At 36.5% G+C, this 22,790-nt stretch overlaps 1 protein-coding gene and 1 long non-coding RNA gene across 12 annotated transcripts in view; one reads left to right on the top strand and one right to left on the bottom strand.

The window, feature by feature from the left end:
* The window catches only part of TBC1D4 (TBC1 domain family member 4), a 181,828-nt gene extending 159,403 nt beyond the window's left edge, over positions 1–22,425 (top strand). For 8 of the 11 annotated variants that reach the window (XM_072782766.1, XM_072782767.1, XM_072782768.1 and 5 more), the window contains 7 exons: positions 1,076–1,234; positions 5,621–5,779; positions 8,360–8,604; positions 12,483–12,642; positions 14,975–15,144; positions 18,070–18,246; positions 20,068–22,425. In XM_072782766.1, the coding sequence (XP_072638867.1) occupies positions 1,076–1,234; positions 5,621–5,779; positions 8,360–8,604; positions 12,483–12,642; positions 14,975–15,144; positions 18,070–18,246; positions 20,068–20,301 (1,304 nt within the window). In that variant the 3' untranslated portion in view covers positions 20,302–22,425. Of the gene's footprint in view, positions 1–1,075; positions 1,235–5,620; positions 5,780–8,359; positions 8,605–12,482; positions 12,643–14,974; positions 15,145–15,640; positions 15,746–16,253; positions 16,352–18,069; positions 18,247–20,067 lie in introns of those variants that run through there. The other 3 variants (XR_012009936.1, XR_012009938.1, XR_012009937.1) reach the window with 3 other exon arrangements.
* LOC140608010 (uncharacterized) lies at positions 14,996–20,257 on the bottom strand. Its single transcript, XR_012009944.1, has 2 exons — positions 19,968–20,257; positions 14,996–16,071 (listed from the first exon to the last, which is right to left on the bottom strand). It is a non-coding gene; the product is annotated as an uncharacterized lncRNA (long non-coding RNA).
* Positions 22,426–22,790: the final 365 nt, after the last annotated feature.

Raw genomic sequence — 22,790 nt, forward strand, 5'->3', positions numbered from 1 at the left:
GCAAAGCTAAACTCTGCTAGAAAGCCATCTAGTGGTATCCGGGAGGAGGATTTCTGTAGTGAAACTTGGTTTTGATTATGTCTGGACTTTTAAGTAGAAATTTTTGGTGCCTTACTTCAATAGCTGTATTATAAGATATTTAAATTCTTTGAAATGGTTTCAGACACACTAAGTAAAGGGTAATACTCCTTCTGCTGTTGTTTTTGTGCTGTCGAGGACTTTGGATGCATGACAGATTTGTGTTGCAGAAGGTAAGGGGTTGAACACTGTGAGCTTGAATGAATACACATTGATCTGAGAAAGTCCTGTTCAATGTGACCCTAATGAAAGAGAGGAAAAATAGCTAAATGTTTTTTCTTTGTTTTCCCTTTTGGAGTAAATTACTGAAGATAAAGAACACATTAAGATAGGAGTTGGCTTTTATAGGCCTTTTTAAAAATGAGCTCTAGGCTTATATTTTAGACCATCAAATGAGAGAGAATTCTGTACTATTTTTTAAAATGGTGGTAGTGTTAATTTCAGCAAAGTGAATTTTCCTCTTTAAGATTATTAAAAATAAACACAGGGACACATGGCTTAGCATTTTTAAAGGCAGTATCAGTAACTCTGAAAATAGTTATAAAAATTGATCAGGTCATCATGGTCAAATATTTCTCTAATTAAGGTTAGTATGAGGTATTGTTTTCTTCTATATGTCATATATAAAATACTAATGGTGTTGAAAATGATGCAAGTTTTTGCTTCTGAGGCTATTACATTTGTCAAAAAAAAATTTAGTGTATAGCCTATCAAACATGGTTTGTAAAATGCCTAGCAGAGTTCCCATCTGTAAGATATAGAGTAAACCCTCCTTGGGAAGTCCTTCATAATATTTTTTTTTTTACATGAAATGACTCAAAGTTTGGAAACCTTTCATGTATCTTCAATTTTTTTAAGTTTACTTTTTGAGTAGATGTTATTGGTGGATTCCTAAAATTCATTCAGTATGATTTATTTTTACAAATACAGCAAAATGTTAAAAATGGAGTGTTTTAAGAACTCACTGGTTTTACATAAATTCTTTTGTTTTTCTTAGCAAGCAGAGATGAACTCCAGTCCAGAAAAGTTAAACTGGACTATGAAGAAGTTGGTGTATGTCAGAAGGAAGTCTTAATAACTTGGGATAAGAAGTTGTTGAACTGCAGAGCCAAAATCAGATGTGACATGGAAGATATTCATATTTCTCTTAAAGAAGGTATTCTGGATATTTTTTTTATTTGAGTATAATTGATCCACAGTGTTACGTTAGTTTCAGGTGGATCATCGTAATCATCATTTTTTTTAAAGATTTTTTATTCATTTAAGAGAGTGTGTGTGCACAAGCAAGAGCACGAGCAGGGCGGAGGGGCAGAGGGAGAGGGAGAAGCAGGCTCCCTGCTCAGCCCCACTGTGGGGCTCGATCCCTGGACCCTGGGATCATGACCTGAGTTGAAGGCAGATGCTTAACCAACTGAGCCACTCAGGTGCCCATGTAATAATCTTTTCTAAAAAAAAAAAAAAGTTTAGAGATTTTTTGATTGTGTAGCTCAGGCTTATGTGCTTTGCGTATAAAAATGGGAGTAATTTGCTTTGACTACAGTCAGTGACTCAATTGGGAAAAAAGTGCTAGTGGAGAGACTGTCCCTGAGGAGTTAGCAGACACTTTTTCTATAGATTTTCCTGTCTTTTTTCAACCTGCTGTTCTTAGCTCTACGTTGATGACCAAGGAACGAGTGAATGCATTGGTACAGGTCTTGGATCATATCCATAAAAATAATTTAGACTTACAGACTTGACTCATTTCCATCATTTGGTCAGAAATGTTTATATAAATATGTGTATATTTATATGTATATATATGTTTACCTACACGAATGTATACATAAACAGATTAATATTTTTATTAATCAGGGTTTTCCTTCTATCTGTGTGTTCCTTTATTTTGGAAAAAAATGCTTTCATTTAGCTATTAAAACTACATTGTTGCTCTGCCATGTAAAATGACTGATATTTAAACATCTTAAATTTAACATTAAAACTAGCATGTATTTGAGGTGCATTTCTGTGATCCAGATATTAAAATGTGAATCTCCGTGGCCTGCTTAAACTGAGTATAAAATAAAAATCCTAAAATAGCCGAAGAAATCTGATAATGGATTTTGTTTTAAAAGCTTATGATTAGGGATCCCTGGGTGGCGCAGCGGTTTAGTGCCTGCCTTTGGCCCAGGGTGCGATCCTGGAGACCCGGGATCGAATCCCACGTCGGGCTCCCGGTGCATGGAGCCTGCTTCTCCCTCTGCCTGTGTCTCTGCCTCTCTCTCTCTCTCTCACTGTGTGCCTATCATAAATAAATAAAAATTAAAAAAAAAAGCTTATGATTAATGTATGAAACTATTACACAGTTTAAATGAAGTTGAGATTAATTTTGTAAGATGCTACATTTACAAGCCTAATATATTGGTTTTTTTTTTTCCTTGAAGATATGGAAGTCCTAAAGATTCTTATTGACTGCATTATTTGGGACACAGTAGTGGTTAATAGAATGTGTGTGAATGGTTGATCACACTATTTGTTGGTATGACTTTTTTTTTTTTTAATTTTTATTTATTTATGATAGTCACCCACAGAGAGAGAGAGAGGCAGAGACACAGGCAGAGAGAGAAGCAGGCTCCATGCACCGGGAGCCTGACGTGGGATTCGATCCCGGGTCTCCAGGATCGCGCCCTGGGCCAAAGGCAGGCGCCAAACCGCTGCGCCACCCAGGGATCCCTGTTGGTATGACTTTTAAAGATTTTTTAGAGGTGCTCATCTTTCCACTTTCTATAGAATACATTTTAAACTTAAAAAAAAAATTATTTGAGAGAGAGCACATGCATGAGCAGTAGGAGGGTCAGAGGGGGAGAATCTCAGGCAGACTCAGCTTGTATCATGTACTCCAGAGTGGCTGAACTACTCTGGGGTCCAATGTATGTCCCAGATTGTTTCCTGCATGGAATGCTCCAGTTCTCCTTGCATTCCTTCTTCCCTACCTCTCTACTTGCTCCCCATTTCCCATCATCCCTTTATTTCCACCCCCACCCCCCACTCTTTCTTTCTCTCCCCATTCCTTGCCTACAAGGGCACTCAAACATTCTTCTTCCTGAGGGATTGCTGCCCACACTCCCAGCCTGGAGAATTCTGTTATCTTTTCGCTCTCAATTCAAATACCGTCTCTTCAGTAATAGCATGCCCTTTCCTTTCTTCCACTAAAACAAATTCATTTCCTGCTATTATTTTTCTCACAATTCTTTCCCTTTAACTGTGCTTATCATAATTTGTAATTTTGTATTTATGTATATTTTGTTTAATGTTTTTCTCACCCCACCCCACATACCTAGCACCTAAGAAGCATTTTGTGCAAATTATTTACTAAATGGCTACATGGGGCAGCCTGGGTGGCTCAGCGGTTTAGTGCCACCTTCAGCCCAGGGCCTGATCCTGGAGACCTGGGATCGAGTCCCACGTCAGGGTCCCTGCATGGAGCCTGCTTCTCCCTCTGCCTGTGTCTCTGCTTCTCCCCCTCTCTCACCTCTCTCTGTGTCTCTCATGAATGAATGAATGAATAAATAAATAAATAAATAAATAAATAAAAATAAATTAAAAAAAGAACAAACGGGTACATGGATGGATGAACAAATGAATGAGACTAATTCCTGAGAATGGATTTATTCATCTACCAGGAATGAAGTATCCTCAGTACCATTCTCTATAATTTGCTACATGTTAGATGTTCAACAAATACTTGTTTTTGTAGTGAGTTGCCTTCTTGCAGAAATATTATTGGATGGATAATAAAACAGCCCACTCATGTTATTAGAGATACATTTAATGGGCTAATGAATGTTACCCCAAAAATTGACATTTTACATGTGACCATTCATTCATTTATCCAATGAATATTTAAGAAACAAGATACATTAGGATTTTCATCACATACAGATGACCATTTGCTCACTATTCTCAAGGAGCTATCAGAGTGGGGAAGATAGGCCAAACATGAAATGTAGAGTTAGCTCATCCAAATATGGTGATGTTAGAGTATGTGTCAGATAGTATGTGAAAAGGAAGTGATTATTACTCCTAAAGATGTGAGGAAGAACTTCAGCAAGAGGATTTTATTCAGGCTCAGCCATTAAAGATGGATAGAAATACACTATGCAGTCAAGTGGGGGAACTTGGAAGTCCATAGGCAACAGTAGGAACAAGAAACTGGAAGTGTGAAAATAACTGTAGGCTTCTTTTACTTAGCATATGGTGTAGGATGGGAGGTAATGTCCTGAAGAAGGTAGTTTGGAGGTATATTGTGGAGGACCTTATATATTATGTCAGTGAGCCTGAGTTGTACCTTTTGGACAATAATACTTTTGGTTTATGCAAATAATGGTGCTGAAGTTCAAAAAGGTTAGTGCTATGAAACCTTCCTTCATCAGCTGGGAACTCAGAAACCTATTCCCTATGCAGTTTATATGAATTGAAAATACTTTGTGAGGTAGGACACCTGCACTGTACAGAATTGTGTTCTGTCCCTCCCAGTGCTTCATATTCTTTGACTTAAAAAACAAAGTTTTGGGCAGATGCCTGGGTGACTCAGTGAGTTGAGCGTTCACCCCTTGGGTTCAGCTCAGTTCATGATCTTGGGGTCATGAGATTGAGTCCTACATTGGACTCTCGGCTCAGCACGGAGTCTGCTTGAGATTCTCTCTCTCCCTCTGCCTCTGCCCCTCCCACTCCTGTGTGCTCTTTCTCTCTCTAATAAATAAAAGAAAAAACTAAATCAAAACACGGTTTTGGCATACTTTGAAATGCTGATGATACCCTGTGGTTCTCAAGTTCTCAAGCGTAATGGGAGTTAAAATTTCATTATATATTGCTGGATATTGTCTTCCCAGAGGATGTTCTAGAGCACTCCAGTTATGCCTTCATGTTGTACTGACCATTCTTATTATTTCATTCTTTTTTGACCCTATAAAATGCTATTTTATTCTCTTTTACAAAGTTACCTGTTGATGTCAAGTATTTAGAAATTACAAGTATTGGCATTTGTTATTAGCTTCAAACCAAAGAAATGGTAGGAGTAAGCTGTGATACATTTCATGATTTTAGAATTTAGCCTCTGAAGCCAGACTCGGGGAGTTCTAAATCTGTACTTCCACTCCTAAACTTGGGCAAGTTGCTCACTTCTTTCTGCCTCAGCTTGGCTATCTGCAAAGTGGGGATAATACTAATTGCCTATCTCACCGCGTGGTTTTCTGAGCACTGGTACAATGCTGAGTAGTAAGATACCCTCAATGAATGTTGTATTGGGTGCCCATTGAATAAGTGTTGCCTGATGCTGTTAACACTGCCTTTATTATTGTTATTTGAGTGTTTTCTTTTGCAAGACATCAGCAGATACAGGATTAAACTTGTCAAAATATACTTCTGTCAGTACATCATACTGTGTAATCAGAGTGTGGCAACACAGGACAGTATAGCTGCCTGTTTTCAAGCATTACATAGTTCCTCAGCTACAATTTAGTAGCTTCATTCCAGAGTTCGAGACTTTGCTTTTTTATCTTTGCAGGTGTTCCCAAAAGTCGGCGAGGAGAAATTTGGCAGTTCCTAGCCTTACAGTATCGTTTAAGGCACAGATTGCCCAATAAACAACAACCTCCTGACATATCGTATAAAGAACTTTTAAAGCAGCTCACTGCTCAGCAGCATGCAATTCTTGTGGATTTGGGTATGTTTGTTATATTGATTATTGTACAAAAGTAGACAGTAGGTTGTTTTGTTGAGTTTTTTGGGGGGAATTTTGCGATTTTTGTTTCTTAGTTTTCTTTGTTGTTTTTTGTTTTGGTGTTGCTAAAGGAGATTTATTGAATTATGCAGAGCTGCTGACTTTGCCCTTTCTTGAGGGCAAGTTGGCCTTATATTTGGTTAAAGATACCATAAGTGCCTGAATACAGAATGAAGTGTTCATCCCTAAACTTGTCCCTAAACTTACAAAGGGGTATTATATTTGAATCATTATAAAGGTCATATTATCAGGTACTCTCAATTCCTGTATTTTGAACAACTGACTTTCTTTTGAGATAGACATTTATTTTCTCAATCAACATTGGTTTTAAAATATGTTAGAATATAGGTTAAAAGGGGCACCAAAAATTTAAACAAGCCTTTGACTATCACTTTAAAAGGAAAACAATAAGTGGTTATGCTGTGGAATCATGAATATATCCCTATAGGGTGAAAGAAAAATGAGCTGTCCTAATATTATATGAATGGGTACTTGTTTCCAGTGACATCATCATAAAGCTATCTTTTTAAATGCTGAATTTCAAATAATTAATGGAAAGGGAAAATGGTATAGTTTTTAAATTACATTGTCTCTAATTTTTCTCTAATTTAACATATTTTAATATATCTTATTATTTAAAAATACGTAACAGATGGATTAAATATTGTATGTTGGCATTTGACTATTTCATCTGTATTCCTAGAGGATGATATATTTAAAGTGGCCAGATATGTTATGTGAGCCATTTGGGAAAATAAGGGATTACCTTATACTTGGGGTCACCTTTTACTAGGGCATATAAAAATCACTGATGAAAACCTAGTTTTGATCTCTGTTCCCTTTGGATGATAAACAGGTTTTGTTGGGAAAGGACCCAGCTCAGTTAATATTTTTTTGAGTCAATATTTTTTGAAAAGGGGAATTTTACAGAGAAACTCAAGACTTCAGTTCTTATCTGACTCTACCACTAAACTGTGGTTTTAGGCAAATTACTTTGCTTCTGAGTCTCAATCCTCTCATTTAAATGAAAACCTTGAAAGAGGCAATCCCTATGGTTGCCTACAGATCTGTGGTTCTGTGACTAGAAGCTGATGACCAGATGAGAAATTAGGATGGTTCATTTAGGGCTAATCAAGATGTCCTAATAAAGAGAAGGAGATGATGAGATTAGATTATAAGGGAAGGCTGGGCAAGAGAAACTGGAGCTAGAATTAATGTCTTAGATAGAGGGTACATTTGTAGTTTTCTTTAGCAAAAATTTTAAGTAATGAAGTAAAATAATAATTTAAAAAATTGTTTATTTAACTCTCCTTGTAGCCATCTGTGTTTCCTCAGTGTGTTATTTCTCCTATCTTCCCCTTGCTCTGCAGAATTAATCTTATCAGTTCCTGGGGGGTAAAACAACAAAAGACAAGATCACTTTTAAGCATGTGTGGTGGAAAATATTTAAAGATCTGGCATTCTCACTGACATGAATAGTCATTTCGCAAGGAAGCTGATACCCTCTTCATTTCTGTGGCATAAGGAAAGCCCCATGCAAGTGTACACAGCTTTGGTGATGAAGATGGGTTTGTTTCGGTGTTTAGTACCGGCTTGTCAGTGATCCAGAACTGATTTTGTTTGCTTGCTGGGCTGTCTCTATAGTAATTTTTATATTCAGAAGTGAATTTTAGGGGGGAATTTATGTGAAATCAGCTTGACTCTTGCTTTACTTGTCCTTTTTGTATATACTGAATAAAGAAAAGAGGTCTATGTGGCTCATAGTGGTGGTTTAAGAGAACAAAGGATATTTGGAAAAAGAAATATTTCCTGAAAGATAGGCTGAACGTAAAACAAAACAATCTCAAAAAGTCCCTCCAGGAAAATCAGGACAAAATCTGCTTATGGACTACTAAGATTTCCTTTTAAATAATATGATATATTTTTATAGAATTCTGATTTTAGTCAGAGGGTGGTCTTTTTTTTTTTTTTTTTTTTTTTCGGAGAGAGAGATTGAGCATGAATGAGGTGAGGGGGCATATATGCAGAGGGAGAGAGAGAGAGAGAATCTTAAGCAGGCTCTACACCTAGAACAGAGCCCAACACAGGGCTCGATCTCATGACCTTGAGATCATGACCTGAGCCGAAATCAACAGCAGAACGCTTAACCTACTAAGCCACCCTGGCACCCCAAGGTTGGTCTTTATGTGAACTTAAAATTTATCTTGATTTATAGCCAAAATAGATTTTATATTCTATTTTCCTGGGATCTCTCCTGGAGGAGTCCTTAATTTGTTTGTGAATTTTGATGTTCTTGTCATTTCCTAGAAAGAAGTGCTTGTTAGTGTCAAATATTTGCTTCCCTTTCATATGTGTATGAATTTGGGGCTTGCTAGAGAGACTCTTAGATGGGTAATCCAAGAAACTCTCATTGGTTCAGAAAAGAATGTTTGTTTATTCCTGGAAATCACTGCATTGCAATTTCACTTTTGTCTCCCAAGCATCAGGGTATCTCAAAAATATTTCTTCTCTCGTCCTCTGCAGGAAGGACATTTCCTACTCATCCTTATTTTTCAGCACAGCTTGGGGCAGGACAGCTCTCACTCTTCAACCTCTTGAAAGCCTATTCATTGCTGGACAAAGAAGTGGGTTACTGTCAAGGGATCAGCTTTGTGGCTGGAGTCCTGCTTCTGCACATGAGCGAAGAGCAAGCCTTTGAAATGCTGAAATTCCTCATGTACGACCAGGGCTTCCGCAAGCAGTACAGGCCTGACATGATGTCATTACAGGTGAGGCACACGGAAAGCTCTGACCAGAAATTGTAGCAGTAGCCCTCTTCAACATTAAAGATTTAACGAAATTTGGACCCACTGGTCTTGGAATTTGTATAAATGTAGAAGTGTGTTTTAAGTTCACGATCTTAGTGTGGGATTTGCGCTTTGGCTAAACCTGTAAGTGTACGACATCTATATGCAGAAAAACCCTCCCATGAAGTTCCTGAAGGTAATAAATCAGCAATTCTAGAAAGGTGGTGGGTGGGTACTCAAGTCTCCTTCCCCTAAGTAAGCAAGTGGAGATGGAGAAAGAATCAAGTCCTCTTCTTTTCCTCAACTTATCCATTGAAAAGAATACTAGATCTTTATTTTTAATCTGAAAATATAATGTCTTTTTCTTTTCCTGTAAATGCATCAGTGGCAGAGAGCTGTGTCACAGTTCTTGAACTTACCATGTCTCCTGCCTTTATCATAATGTCAGGCCCTTCTAGAGGAATAGGTGTCAAAGTCAGTGGCACTATTCAGTCTGCTTTTCTTAGCACATACTGAAGAAACACTGTAAATATGTCTTAGTCATTTTAAGCAATGTATTCCCTGCCACTGTGGTCTTCAACCTATTTTAGACACTGTGTACATACATTTCGCCCTTCTATAGTTTAAAGTCCACTTAATGTATTGGTTCCTAATAAGCAGTGTAAATTTTATCTATAGAGATGATATGACAAACAGTCACTCACTCCAATTTAAAGCTTTTAGTAGTGAAAATATAAACGAATACTTCAAAGAGAGGGATGTCAGAGTTCTCCTCCTTTGAAATGAAGTAGGCAAGATGCCCAGTTAGTCATAATATTATGCTGTAGATAGAAAGCAAACTATTTTAAAAATGCTTTTCAAATATACTCTTTTTCCTGGTTCCCAAGGATCAGTTTTTAAACTTAATATTTTAGGTGCCAGTCTATAGACAAAAAAGGACTGGGTTTTTACCTTGTGAATATTACAGTAAATGGTATTTTCTTGAGAAGATCAGTGGAGAGGAAGTGGTCCATTTTTTTTCTTTAAGATGAAATTTTTGCTAGGGAGATAGGTATAGCTTCTCTCTCAGCTTTGGGTTTTCAGATGTGAGTTCATAACGGTCTTCACCAGGATATGTAAATATAGTGATTTGATTCCTAGTTGATGCCTATCCATAGGTCTGTTAACATTCCACAAGTCAAATAATGACAATAAAAGGTTTTATTTTTTTACTTTATTTCTAAAGTTTATATCTCATGTTGGATAGGAATCATTGATGTTCTTGTAAGGAATTAAGTATCTCTAATTACCAGAAATAAGTTTGATACCTAATATTAGAATTTTTAAAGAATGGAAAGTACCTGTGAGTTGTGTTTGTTTGGGCCCATAAATAGAAAGATAGATGCAATTATCACTTTAAAAATGCAGTTATCTTCTATTTTAAGAATTCATCAATTTGATATCATAAAAATTGATGTAAATTGGATTATACATTTATATGGCTTGCATCTACCAAGAAATATTTTATGTCTATAATGACAATGAAGTTGTTTTTATCTTTGGTAGCATTTGTAGAGGCTGCAAGATTGGGGACCTTATTCTAGGATGATAGAACTTTTTGCTCTGTAAAGTGAGATTTAACACTTTTCCCCTTTCAGGAGCAGAAAGTGTTTTTTATCCAATCAATCCAATCAGTATGACTTTCAGAAGTGGAAGCAGCAGTGGGTTTGGATCACTTGATAGAATTTGTGATCACCTGGGTGTTGTGAGCTTGGGCACTGCTGGGTCTTGGCCTAGGTTCCTTTATCTGTGACATGGGTTTTGAGGTCTCTTTTAACTTTGTCTCCTTATGTTCTGTGGCTGCTGTTGTCGTGTTGAGTGTAAAAGCATTGTGTCTTTGTTCTTCCCTTTTCCCTGTCTTCTCTACCCTTCTCATCTCTCTCTACATCTCCCTGCTCTGGTTCTGCTTCTTCCAACGGAAGATTTGCTATATTATCTAGACTGTAGAAATGAAAAATTACTTATTCTTAGCAGACGGCATTTTGTTATTAAAGTTTCCTTTGAAGGAGATTAAATTGTGTTTTTGTTTGCCTTTTTCAAAGGAAATTTAATGTAAACCTACCTTGATAGAAGAATGTAGTTTAGAAAAGGAAAAGGTTCTTTCAAAAAAAATAAAACACTGCAGTATGCCTTCTTTGCACAATTATAATGGAATAAGAACTGAATGCTTTTGACAATATGTTTCTCTTTATTCTACTAATTAGATTTCTTTGATTTCTGTGCTACCAAAATACTAATTCCTCTGTTGATACAGCCCAGTATGTTTAATTTCTAAATTGTAAATAGCCTAAGGGAAAAATATGATTTTTCCAACATGACTGATTGAGATAACAATCACATTCTTTTAAACTTTTATGTTTGACTATAGCTGAACTTCTTGTTTTATAGCTATGACTTCCTGTGGCTCTTTTTCTTCTTTCTTTCTTTCTTTCTTTCTTTCTTTCTTTCTTTCTTTCTTTCTTTCTTCTTTCTTTCTTTCTTTCTTTCTTTCTTTCTTTCTTTCTTTCTTTCTTTCTTTCTTTTTTTACAGCATGTGTGGAACTTAGTTTCCACAGATATGTGTTACAGATAAAGATCAAACAAATAATTTGCCATATTTATATATAGTACTTTGATTTTTTTAGTTTTGTGCTATAGAAACAACAGTTGAATTCACAATATAATTGGTTATTTTCATGCATTTTTATAAAGCAAACTATTTAAGGATGATATTTTGATGATATCTTCTAGTGAAAGAAATTGTGCTAGATTTAATAAAATATCATACACATTTCATACCAAAATATTAAACTGATATAACTGATCAAGGAACCACTACTCAATATGTTACTGTGTGGGTAAAAATTTAAATTAAAGCACAATTCACGGACAGCCCGGGTGGCTCAGCGGTTTAGCGCCACGTTTGGCCCATGGCGTAATCTTGGAGACCCCGGGTCGGATCCCGTGTCGGGCTCCCTGCATGGAGCCTGCTTCTTCTTCTGCCTGCTTCTCCCTCTGCCTGTGTCTCTGCTTCTCTCTCTCTCTCTCTCTCTCTCTCTGGGTCTCATGAATAGATAAATAAAATCTTGAAAAAAAAATAAAGCACAATTCACAAATTTATTATTTACTGCTATATGCTGCCTTTATAATGTTTTTTTTGAAATACCAATAATCAAGCAGTAGCAAAATGAAATAATTTATTCTTTTAATACTAGAGATAGACTATATTTTTTGCTTTAATGCCCTTTGTCATAAAAAAAATATGCTACTGGAATACCTCGGATATTGGAAATCCTATCTCAAGCTTCTGGCTCTGTCACAATCTAAGCCAGGAGTCTCCTAGCAGCACTGATTGCCTGGTGAATTCTAAGCCAGAGCTCTATCATAAATCAGATGCTGGGCCCAGCAAGTAGAGACAACCTTTGCTTCTGAACTAAGTTTGATAGATCCTTTTGAAGGGAGGCTTTTCTGAAATTGGTTGAAATTAGAATGGACCTTCCATGAGAGTCCTAGGCGAGGACAAATCTGATTAAATTCCACAAGTAATGCCTACATGAGAGAAAATGACTATTTCCATGTATATATGTGATACCAAAAAATACATGTCAGAGAAACTTGCTCAGTCATCTTAGATGGACTCTTGGTGACTTGCTTTCTGACCTCAGTTAAATGAACTTGGACTTTAATATCAACTTTTACATATTAAAAATAAGATAATACTACTTTCATGCATTAAATAAATGTGAATTTGTTATTAAATATTAGGGTAATAAAATTAAAGTCAGTGTGTTTTATGCACAGATAAATGCATAATGTTTTTTTTTTCTCCAAATTAACTTTAGATTCAAATGTACCAGCTGTCCAGGCTCCTTCATGACTATCACAGAGACCTCTACAATCATCTTGAAGAAAATGAAATCAGCCCCAGTCTTTATGCTGCCCCCTGGTTCCTCACATTGTTTGCCTCTCAGTTTCCATTAGGATTTGTAGCCAGAGTTTTTGGTAAGAGATGCCTGTGATCAAATGGAACAATGTCATTTATTCCAAGGAATATTCTCTCGCCGTGTGGTATCCCAATTATTTTATTGTATGTTACACAGAATAGCATATTGCTAATGGAAATTAATAAATGTGCCTGGCTCTATTCTGAGAGTAATTTGCTCTTAAATGAAATTGAAATTAAAAAGGAAAGAAGAATTGGACCCTGTGATGGAGCTCTTATTTTCATTTATACCCCAAGATCAGAATAATTTTCCAGACTTTTATACACATCCTTCTTTGCTTAGTTTGTGTTTTTGTTTTTCTTTTGTTTTTCAATACTGATTCAGAACAGAGACAAATATGTTCTCTGGTTGAGTCCATGGAAGTACCTATATCAATGTGAATTCTAATGACTTTTTAATCTGACTTTTGTTAATAGGCTAGGATAGGAAATCTGAAGGATAGGATAGGATAGCATAACCAAAATTCCTGTTTTATTGCTTAAGTGACTCTCCTTCTATGCCAGTGCAGTGGTGGCACCAATCTCTAAGGCTGGGTGGCTCAGAGGAAAAAAGCACTGAGCACTGGCAGTAAGGCCTGAGTTACTGATTTCCTGTTTTGCTTCGTTCCTGTGGCAGGCAGCAGGAATAAAAAGAGCTGATGACATGGTTTATATACTCTTTGGGGGTCCTTAAGTCTATTCATAAGTTTTTGGTTAGGTTTATCTAAGTCCATTATTTAAAAAACAAATTTTTTTTTTAAACACCTCTTGAGGCACTTAGGTGGTTGAGCGTCTGCCTTTGGCTCAGGTCATGAACCCGGGGTCCTGGGATCGAGTTCCGCATCGGGCTTCCCACAGTGAGCCCTCTTCTCCCTCTGCCTATGTCTTTGCATCTCTCTATATCTCTCATGAAGAAATAAATAAAATCTTAAAAACAAAACAAAACACCTCTTAATAGAGGTTTGTTCTTAAAAATGTTTAGGACCTCCATGATGTCAGAAAGGGCTCCCACAGTTTTTACATCCTGCTTATCTGGTATCCATGGTGAATGTAGTCAAGATTAGTAACTGTGCCTTTGCTAAATTGGAGCTTTTGGTCAAGTTGTGAATATCGGCCTGATTGTAGGTCATTACCAGCATTAGAAAAAAAATGAGCTAGAATGGAATACAATGAAAATATCAGAGTCTATCATATAGCAAAGAATAATGTTTAGAGAAGCTTCGTTTTTCAAAATATGTATGTAATATGGATACAAATAACAGATTACGATGTATGATGTCTTTCTTATTGGGGGGTGTGGTTTAAAAAATTAAACCCTGTATTAGTGTAATGTAGTCTGTAGAAAAAGTTCAGCAAAAGAACAAAATCAAGAACAGTAGTTGCTCAGTCCTTTTATTTGAATTTAGTAAAGGGTAAGGGAAAGATGGATGAGCAGAAGTCACAGTTTCCTGTTTTTTAAAGACTCCTTGTTGCTTATTACTGATTTTAGAGTGGCAAAGATTGAACCTTTCATGTAGAAATATTTGGTACGGGGATCCCTGCGTGGCTCAGTGGTTTGGCACCTGCCTTCGGCCCAGGGTGTGATCTTGGAGACCTGGGATCGAGTCCCATGTCGGGCTCCCTGCATGGAGCCTGCTTCTCCCTCTGCCTGTGTCTCTGCCTCTTGCTCTCTCTGTGTCTCTCATGAATAAATAGAATCTTTAAAAAAAAAAATATTTGGTACTTTCAAAACTATTGCCTGTTTGTACTTTAGGAAGTGGAGGTCAGAGTCAGGGTAGCTTTTCTTTTTTCTCTGTTTTACTTCTGATTTAGTTTATGTACTGCTTTTGATTTTTCTTTTAAAGTTTTTTTCTTTTTAATTTCCTGCTCTGATATAGGTTTAATTGCATATTAACTGGTTCATTTACTTTTTTATTATGGTAATGAGAGTTTAAATAGTACTAATTGGTTCTGTTGATTTGTTTTTGTATTTTCCTTGGGAAGAAAAATATAAGTATCAGTTGAATAAGCCTCTGTAGGATTACCTAGTCTCCGTTAAATTTGCCACTAAAAAATATAAATACATAGACAAACAGATATATAATTAACCTTTTTTCTTTTTACCCTGGCTTTATCTGAGATTCCCAAATAAGTAAGAAAAATACTTAAGCATCTGTTTATTTGTGTCAGTCATATTATTATTATTATTTTAAATCTAGGCAATTTTGACCATATCTTTTGCAGAATATTCCATGGTTCCACTGCAGTAATTAAAAACAACCACAAGAAACACAAAAAGCCATTAGCACAGAATACACTTTTTACAATAGTGAGTGCATAATTTTGATCATGAAATTGTATCTCTTTCTTTAGATATTATTTTTCTTCAAGGAACTGAAGTTATATTTAAGGTTGCACTCAGTCTGCTGAGCAGCCAGGAGACACTTATAATGGAATGTGAAAACTTTGAAAGTATTGTTGAATTTCTTAAAACCACACTACCTGATATGAATGCATCTGAAATGGAAAAAATTATTACCCAGGTATGATTAAAATGATAATAATAAGATATAAGATCATTTAGCAGTTTCTCCACTAATTATGTATTAAATACATTAGCATAAAAACTTACATTTTTGTTTGATAGATTTTTTTTATTTGATCAGATACATTTTATTTGGAAATAAGATTATCATGGAATTTCTACTTTGTGACATTGTCTATATGGCTATACACATGAAAAGTGGTTCAGTGCTACATAAGGAGTGTTTGATGAATCTTTCAATTTAGACCAATGATAAGACTGAAGGCAGGGCCGACAGAGTTAGGAAGACATAATAAATAAATAAAAATGAGATCCACTTCCCTTTGTGATACTAACTCTGTTTTAAAATATATAAGGAGTACACGTGCCAAGAGCCTAGGCTTTGGAATTAGACAGTATGAGATTTGCATCATGTTCTAACTCTTTTATTATTTGGTGGGCTTGTACATATCTCCTTAATCTTCTGAACCCTAGTATTCTCACCTCCCAAATAGAACAATACTGATCTGAGAGGTTTTGTGAAGCTTAAGTGAGGAAACTTCATATATCAATCAAGGGCCCTTGCAGCAAACAGTCTATCTTCAATGATTCAAACAAAGGTACCATTTTGTAGAGATTTGGGCATGGTTAAGAGAACCAAATGTGGATATCCAGGAACTAGTAACAGAGGGAGGAAATCTAATAGTGTTACCAAGCCCAGTGAGTGCCAGAAATATGCAGGAGGGGTTTCTGGAGGTTTTTGTGCTGGCAATGAACCAGGCAGGATAGGATCAGGGAAGAAAGACCAACCTCTTTCTCCTTTTCTTTCTGATCTGCTGGGTGTTCTTCTGGGCCATACCCAACCAGAGCTAGCAAGAAAGGAATTGTGAAAGGGGGATGCAGGTCACAAGGGTCTGTCTCCCAAATCCAGCAGAAGAGATGAGGGCTGAGAATAGATATGGGAAGAAAACAGAATAATTAGTACACCATATATCTAGTCCCTGGCTCTTCATAGAGACTAGGTTAAGTGGTAGTTATATATATTCATGTTATTTGGATGACATGAACAAGCTTAAGATTCATAGATGACTGCTTTAAGAGTATTGATAAAATTTACCACTTTCCTAGAGGCACTTGGGATAACAGATAAAAGAGTTTAGAGCAAGAGAAAGGGAATTTGACATCTTGTTCTGGTGCCTTGCTACCTACTAGCTGTGTGACTGTGGGTAAGTTTCAAGCTCTCTGAGTCTCAACTTTCTCTCCTACAAAATGAGAATAATAATGATGTTCCTGTTACATTTTCATGTTGTTTTTAGGAGAAAATTTAACCAATTAGGGTGGAGCATTTTATATGCTGTAATTCACACTATAACATGAGCTCTTATTCTATGACCTATAAAAGTTTCTTTTTATAAAATCGAAGTCGTAAGCAGATTCTGTAAATATCTGTGGACAATTTTTTTTGACAATTTTTATTTGTTAAAATACTCTGTAAGCCGAAAGATGTAGCTTTTATTTACATATGTACTTGTTTATTAATTCTTCAGAAATATCTTTCTGGACTGGCAAGCAATCAGAGATTTGCTTTTAGAGAGTGATAATCTGATTTGAAGTCAGATCACCTCACCTTCTAAAATTAAAGAGGGAATCATTTGGCTTTAGAGATTATTGCTAGAATGAATGGACAGAATTTATAGGCAGGTAGATTTGAACTTGATATGAGAGATTTTTCTAACAGTTAAGAGTTGATTTAGTGGAATGAACAGCTGATATTAAAGGAGACCTTGATGAACTTTATTTAAAATATGGTCACTATGAATATGGTCACTATGAAAAATGCCAATAATGCATAAAAGCACAAAGGAGAAAATAAAAGTAAAAAAAAAAAAAAACAAGAAAGAAAAGAAAACCTGCTAAACTACCTTTACACATCTCTCTTTGTTTACATATAAATCTTAGGTGAAATCATACTATACATGCTATTATGGAACCTGATTTTTTAATTAAAATATGCATGGAGTATTGGACATTTTTTTCATGCAATAAATATAGATCCATGCTATCATTTTTAATGGTTGGGTAACAGTCTATTGTGTCCATGGTTTCCCACTAGGCAGGGAAAAAGTGATGCTTATTGGAGAGGGATGTCCAGCTTGTCTAGATAATTCATTTATATTCTAAAATTTGAGTACCTCTGACAGTAGTAGGATAAATAAGTCGGTTTGTTGTGGTTTCTTTTCTCCCCATGGTATTAGTGTAGACACCATTGCTTAAATGCAGCTGTTGCCTCTCCTTCCCTTGCAAGTTTAGACTAAGGAGGCATTACCTATACACCAACTGATAAGCAAACTGTCTTCCTGCTTGGTGGCAATTTGGGAGAGCAGAGGCATCCCTGATGAAACCCTACAACTCTGGACAGTACTCAGGCTATGCAGTTATGAAGATTCTCTGTGTGGTAGAATGTGTTGTTACTCCTAAGAGGCCCAGGATGAAAATATTTAGCATAAGACCTCTCTGCCCTACTGACAAATTATTAGCAGTGTTTTTGGTTTCTTTACTATGGAAATAACCTATGCAATTTTGCTTGCTAATCAGCAAAGATTATCTCTAACATAGATAAGAATTACTCAGTAACTATAACGTTATTTATCTGGCATGCTACATTTTTCGAGAGTTATCAGATTATGTATATTTTGGTTGCAAAACACTCTTGAATATTAACTTATGCTAGTGTTTTGACTTCATTATGAGAATGTTTCAAGTGTGTAGAAATCATCTATTTGTCCTTATATAGACAGTCACACCTGTTATTCTTCCTTTTGATATGCCATACTATTCCTCATTAGTAAGTATTTGGAAGTCTATATGAAGCACACCAGATACACAAATTGTATTTTGATATACATTCTAAAGGCCAGACTAACCCATGGTGTCTTCCTGGCAGGTTTTTGAGATGGATATTTCTAAACAGTTACATGCCTATGAGGTGGAATATCACGTACTGCAGGATGAGCTTCAGGAATCGTCATATGCCTGTGAGGATAGTGAACCTATGGAGAAGCTAGAGAGGGCCAATAGTCAACTGAAAAGACAAAACATGGACCTCCTAGAAAAGTTACAGGTAAAGAGATAAAGATTTGATATTAAAAGCACTTGACTGCCTTCTCCATGCACAGAATTCTATAAGGAATGATAGAGATGTGACATGGATTGAACCATTGCTGACAGAGGGTCTGTGTGTCAGACTGTGTGCAAGTGTTCTGGGGGCTACAAATGCACATATGAACTTAAATATCACTTGGGAAAGAAAATATACACTTACGAAATATTAAATTTCAATTCAAAGCAGAATCTGGTTAAATACCTATAGGGTGTTAGACATATTTGGCTAAAGTTCAAGGGAGGAGGTACTGAATATGGGAAATTGGGAAAGCTCTGGAAGACCTGGAGCTTGAGATGGACTCTGAAGGATTGGTGGGAGAAATGAGTGGGGGGTTGGTATAAATAAGGAAGATAGGGCAGAGCAACAAAGTAAGCTTGGGGTCAGTTGAAGATTTATGTTGGGGAGATATGGGATAAATATGATGGAGGCAGAACTGTTGATAACTTTCAGTGTCAAGCAGAAGAGCATGGTTTTGGTTCTGTTGAGAGAGAAATCTCTCGGAGTTTTTGAGTTGTACTGTAGAAAGATCAATCTGGAAACCTTGATGAGTACAGATTTGCATGGCAGAGAAGGTATGGAGACTAGCTGGAAATCACTTGCAGAAATCTGGGAACAATGAGAACTGTGTAGAATAAAACTCACTGAGATAGAAAGAAAAGGAGGCATTTTGAGAGAATTGAATGAAATCATGTAACACATAGTCCCTGCCATCAAGAAGTTTACAATTACTTGGTAATATAAAATACTATGTATTTATTTATAAATGCACATTTACAAATGCAATAAGCAGGTTACTATAAGCTAATATTCTGCACCTGCAACTTGTATGATGTGTACTGTGTATCCAAGCCCTGAAGGGCAGGGCTTAAGAGTGATCAGTGGAAGGGAGCTTGGAAGGGGAACCTTCTAGGAGGTGAGGGAGATGAGTTCTGAGTTAGAGCTTAAAAGCCTGATGTCTCCTTAGTTTCTGTAACCTACCACTTCCTGACAAGACACCAGTCCCGAAAGCAGAGAATACTAAAACTCTGCTTCTATGTGATGAGTCTCCTGACAAGGAGGCTAGGAGAGAAAGGTTTAGAAAGGAGGGATCTCTAGAGTAATTGCTCCCCAAGGATAGGAACACTGACTTCCTTAGTTATCTTACATTAGCTCTTCCTTATTAGGGAAAGTGGGTTTGCACTTGCTTTATATTAATTATAATGACTTTTACTAATGGTTACAAATTTTTTCATTGACAGTTCAATGTCATCATCATGTCTTGGTTCCCGAGTTATGTGGGAACCCCTGACAGCCACTGAAACCAATAGGATCCCAATTATGTGTTTTTACAAAACCCTATATTTCTCGTCAGGTGGTGGAAAGCTTCTTTTAGCACCTCTGGGCAGCATCAGAAATCTCCCATTTCTCCTTCAGCCAGATGCCACTCGCTCCAGGAGAATACGGTGATGCCCCCACCATTGCGGGAGGCTGATTTAAGATTGCATTTTTGTTGTAGTCAGTGAAATGAGATGTCTTTTGTCAGTACTTACAGTTATATTTTTGAGATATTGGAAAAACTCCATGTCACAGAGGATTTCAAAGTATTTGATTCATATACTATTTTGTTATGTAATACAATATGATCATATAATACAATATGATTTTGTTATGTAATACAATATTAAGGTATAATACAATACCTTAATATATGTAAGGTCTGGCAACTGTTCTGATGAGGAACCAGGGTCTTCAGATTTTTGATTTGGAGGAATTTGCATTTTTCTTCTTTCTCCCAAACAGATAGCTCATGCTAAGATCCAGACCTTGGAATCCAATCTGGAAAACCTTTTGACCAGAGAGACCAAAATGAAGTCTTTAATCCGGACTCTGGAACAAGAGAAAATGGCTTATCAAAAGACAGTGGAGCAAATTCGGAAGCTGCTGCCAGCTGATGCGCTCGCCAATTGCGAATCACTGCTAAGAGACCTCAACTGCAACCCTAACAACAAAGCTAAGGCAGGAAACAAGCCATAACTGAAGGAGCGCCATGTCAGCAGAACATGCTTTTAGAATGGTGAAGAAGGGAAGCATCTGCATGCTGCTGGCCCAATGCTGGACGCAGGAGCTGACGGAACCACTGGAGTTTGGTGCTGAGCCCTAGTCCTAGAGGGTGGACCTCGCTCCCATTAGAGTACGCTGTTCCTAAGCCAATGTATATATGTAGACTGGTGGTTTTTTTGTTGTTGACTATGTACATAGACACAAAATGGACGTGAAGAGTTCATGCTTTCAGATCAAAGGAGTAGATGTATATTTAGAGTAATTTTTTAAATCAAAACTTCATGAAATCCACACCAAAGGGAAGTTAAAATGAAATTCCCCTTGGACACATGTGAAATCATTTTGTCTTTGTAGTGAAACAAAGCTAGAGCATCTTTATATATTAAAATATACTTGAAAAAAATGAATGTATTTTTTTCTCCAAAGAACAGCATGTTTCACTCAATTGTGGAGCGGTAGAAACATTTGTGTAACTTTATGTATATCTGTCTTAAAATCTACTGACATTATGTATATCTGAGGAAATGACTGACTGCTGATCATGCTCCTATGGGTTTTTCAGGAAGGTAGGGGCCTTCCTCCCCTGCGTGCTTTGTGCCAACTAGCATGTTGTGTCTACATGCATTTTGAGTCAGTTTAGGCATTACTTTGGACGTGCATAAGGAGAAAGAAGACATCGTAGCAGAGTCTACCCACCCAGCTCATGATGAAAAAGAATGTTGCTAATTTCCCAGCAAATTAGACCAGCATTGTTATTCAAGCTAAAATATCAGGCCTCCCCAATTTAATTTAGGTCCTATATTGTCTAGATCAATTTTCTATTTTTTTGTTTATATTACTCCTTACAATCTTGAGTGGACTCCCTTTTACTTGGTGCCATAGTTGGTGACAAGGACTTGTTATTTTTCCACTTATGGGATCTAATTTAGTTCTCTCTACCTTAAATAAAAGGGAAAATATGATTGGTTTTGTAAGGATAATATGCTGTGTTGAGACACCTTTTTTTTTTTTTTTTGGCCAATTGACAGAATCTAATAAGCTCTCAATCATCTTTCCTTGTATGTGAAAGTTTGTGAGAACTGTGTAATGTTTAAGAGTAAACTGTTGAAATCCACTGGAGAGAAGTGGAAAGTGGCTCCAAGCCCTTCTAAGACCTAATTCTTTGTTTGAACCCCCAGCTTCCTCAGCCTACAGCTTATCAGAGGACATTCATGCATGCTGGGTATTATGGAAGGAAAGTAATTTTCAAAGTACACAAGCAGTTCTCCATTTCAGAGATGATTCTATGATAGTGCCTCTGAAAGTTGATGCAGCATTTTTGCCTTTCCAAATAATATTTGTCATCGCTGCTTTTTGCAGTACTTATCACAGATGGATCACTTGGGATAATTTTCTTCAGAGGGAGTTTTTTATACACTAGCTACAGTGTATTATAGACTAGAAGGGCATCGCTCTCAAGGTTTGGGAAAACCTTGAAGAGCAGATGATAAGCATCTGAACCCTCCACCTCTACACCATTACTCAGTATAAATGTAATGATTCTAGTTACAAATCAGCATGCCCTCTAATCCAGGTGGTTTTTTTTTTTTTTTAAAGAAAATAAAGTCTTATTAGTAAAGTTAATATTTCTAGTTCTAGGAAATTCTGATTCTAGGCCTCCTGTTAAGTTGGGGTTACCAACTAATTTGTTTCTTGGATTCCCCCAAATTTCTCTATTTGTAGGAGAGGTTTTCTCTATGAGGAATATGATAAATATCATCTGATTACTGTCTGGTGATGAAAATTACCTTACGTATGTGATATACAAGTGGTAGCCAAAGAATCTTTAAGTTGGGAAAAGAAAACTTTTTTGGTTCAATTTCAAGTAAATTGTATTCTGGATATTCAAAGTCAGCATTATGAGTTATACTATGGTGTTCAGAGATTAAGTTGTCTTGGATACAGTATTTCTTCTGAAAATGAATTTTCTTTTTCTTTTTTGTGATTTTTTTAAAGTGTTGCACCAGTTATGCTTATGCATTGTTACATCTTCTGATTAATGTTACATCTGATTAATGTAATGTCTAGTTCATTTCCAATAAATACATTGCTATAGTTTCCTTGGCTTATTGGTTTTTTGTTTATAATAGGAAAGAAGATGCTCTTGGTTAGAGTTCTTTACAAAATCTGCATGAGCTGAGCTATTGTTACTTAAAATTGCTTCAGTAATAATTCTTTTTAATAGAATCAGAACAACAAAGATAATTTATAGAAATATTTATGAAAGTCCATTGTCAGTTACTAGTTTTCAACTTCTTTCCCAATGGAGCCTTTTTTTTTTTTTAAGATTTTATTTATTTATTCATGAGAGACACAGAGACAGAGAGAGGCAGAGACACAGGCAGAGGGAGAAGCAGGCTCCATGCAGGGAGCCTGATGTGGGACTTGATCCCGGGTCTCCAGGATCACACCCTGGGCTGAAG

Source organism: Canis lupus, chromosome 17, assembly GCF_048164855.1.
Source record: "Canis lupus baileyi chromosome 17, mCanLup2.hap1, whole genome shotgun sequence".
Taxonomy (NCBI): Eukaryota; Metazoa; Chordata; class Mammalia; order Carnivora; family Canidae; genus Canis; species Canis lupus.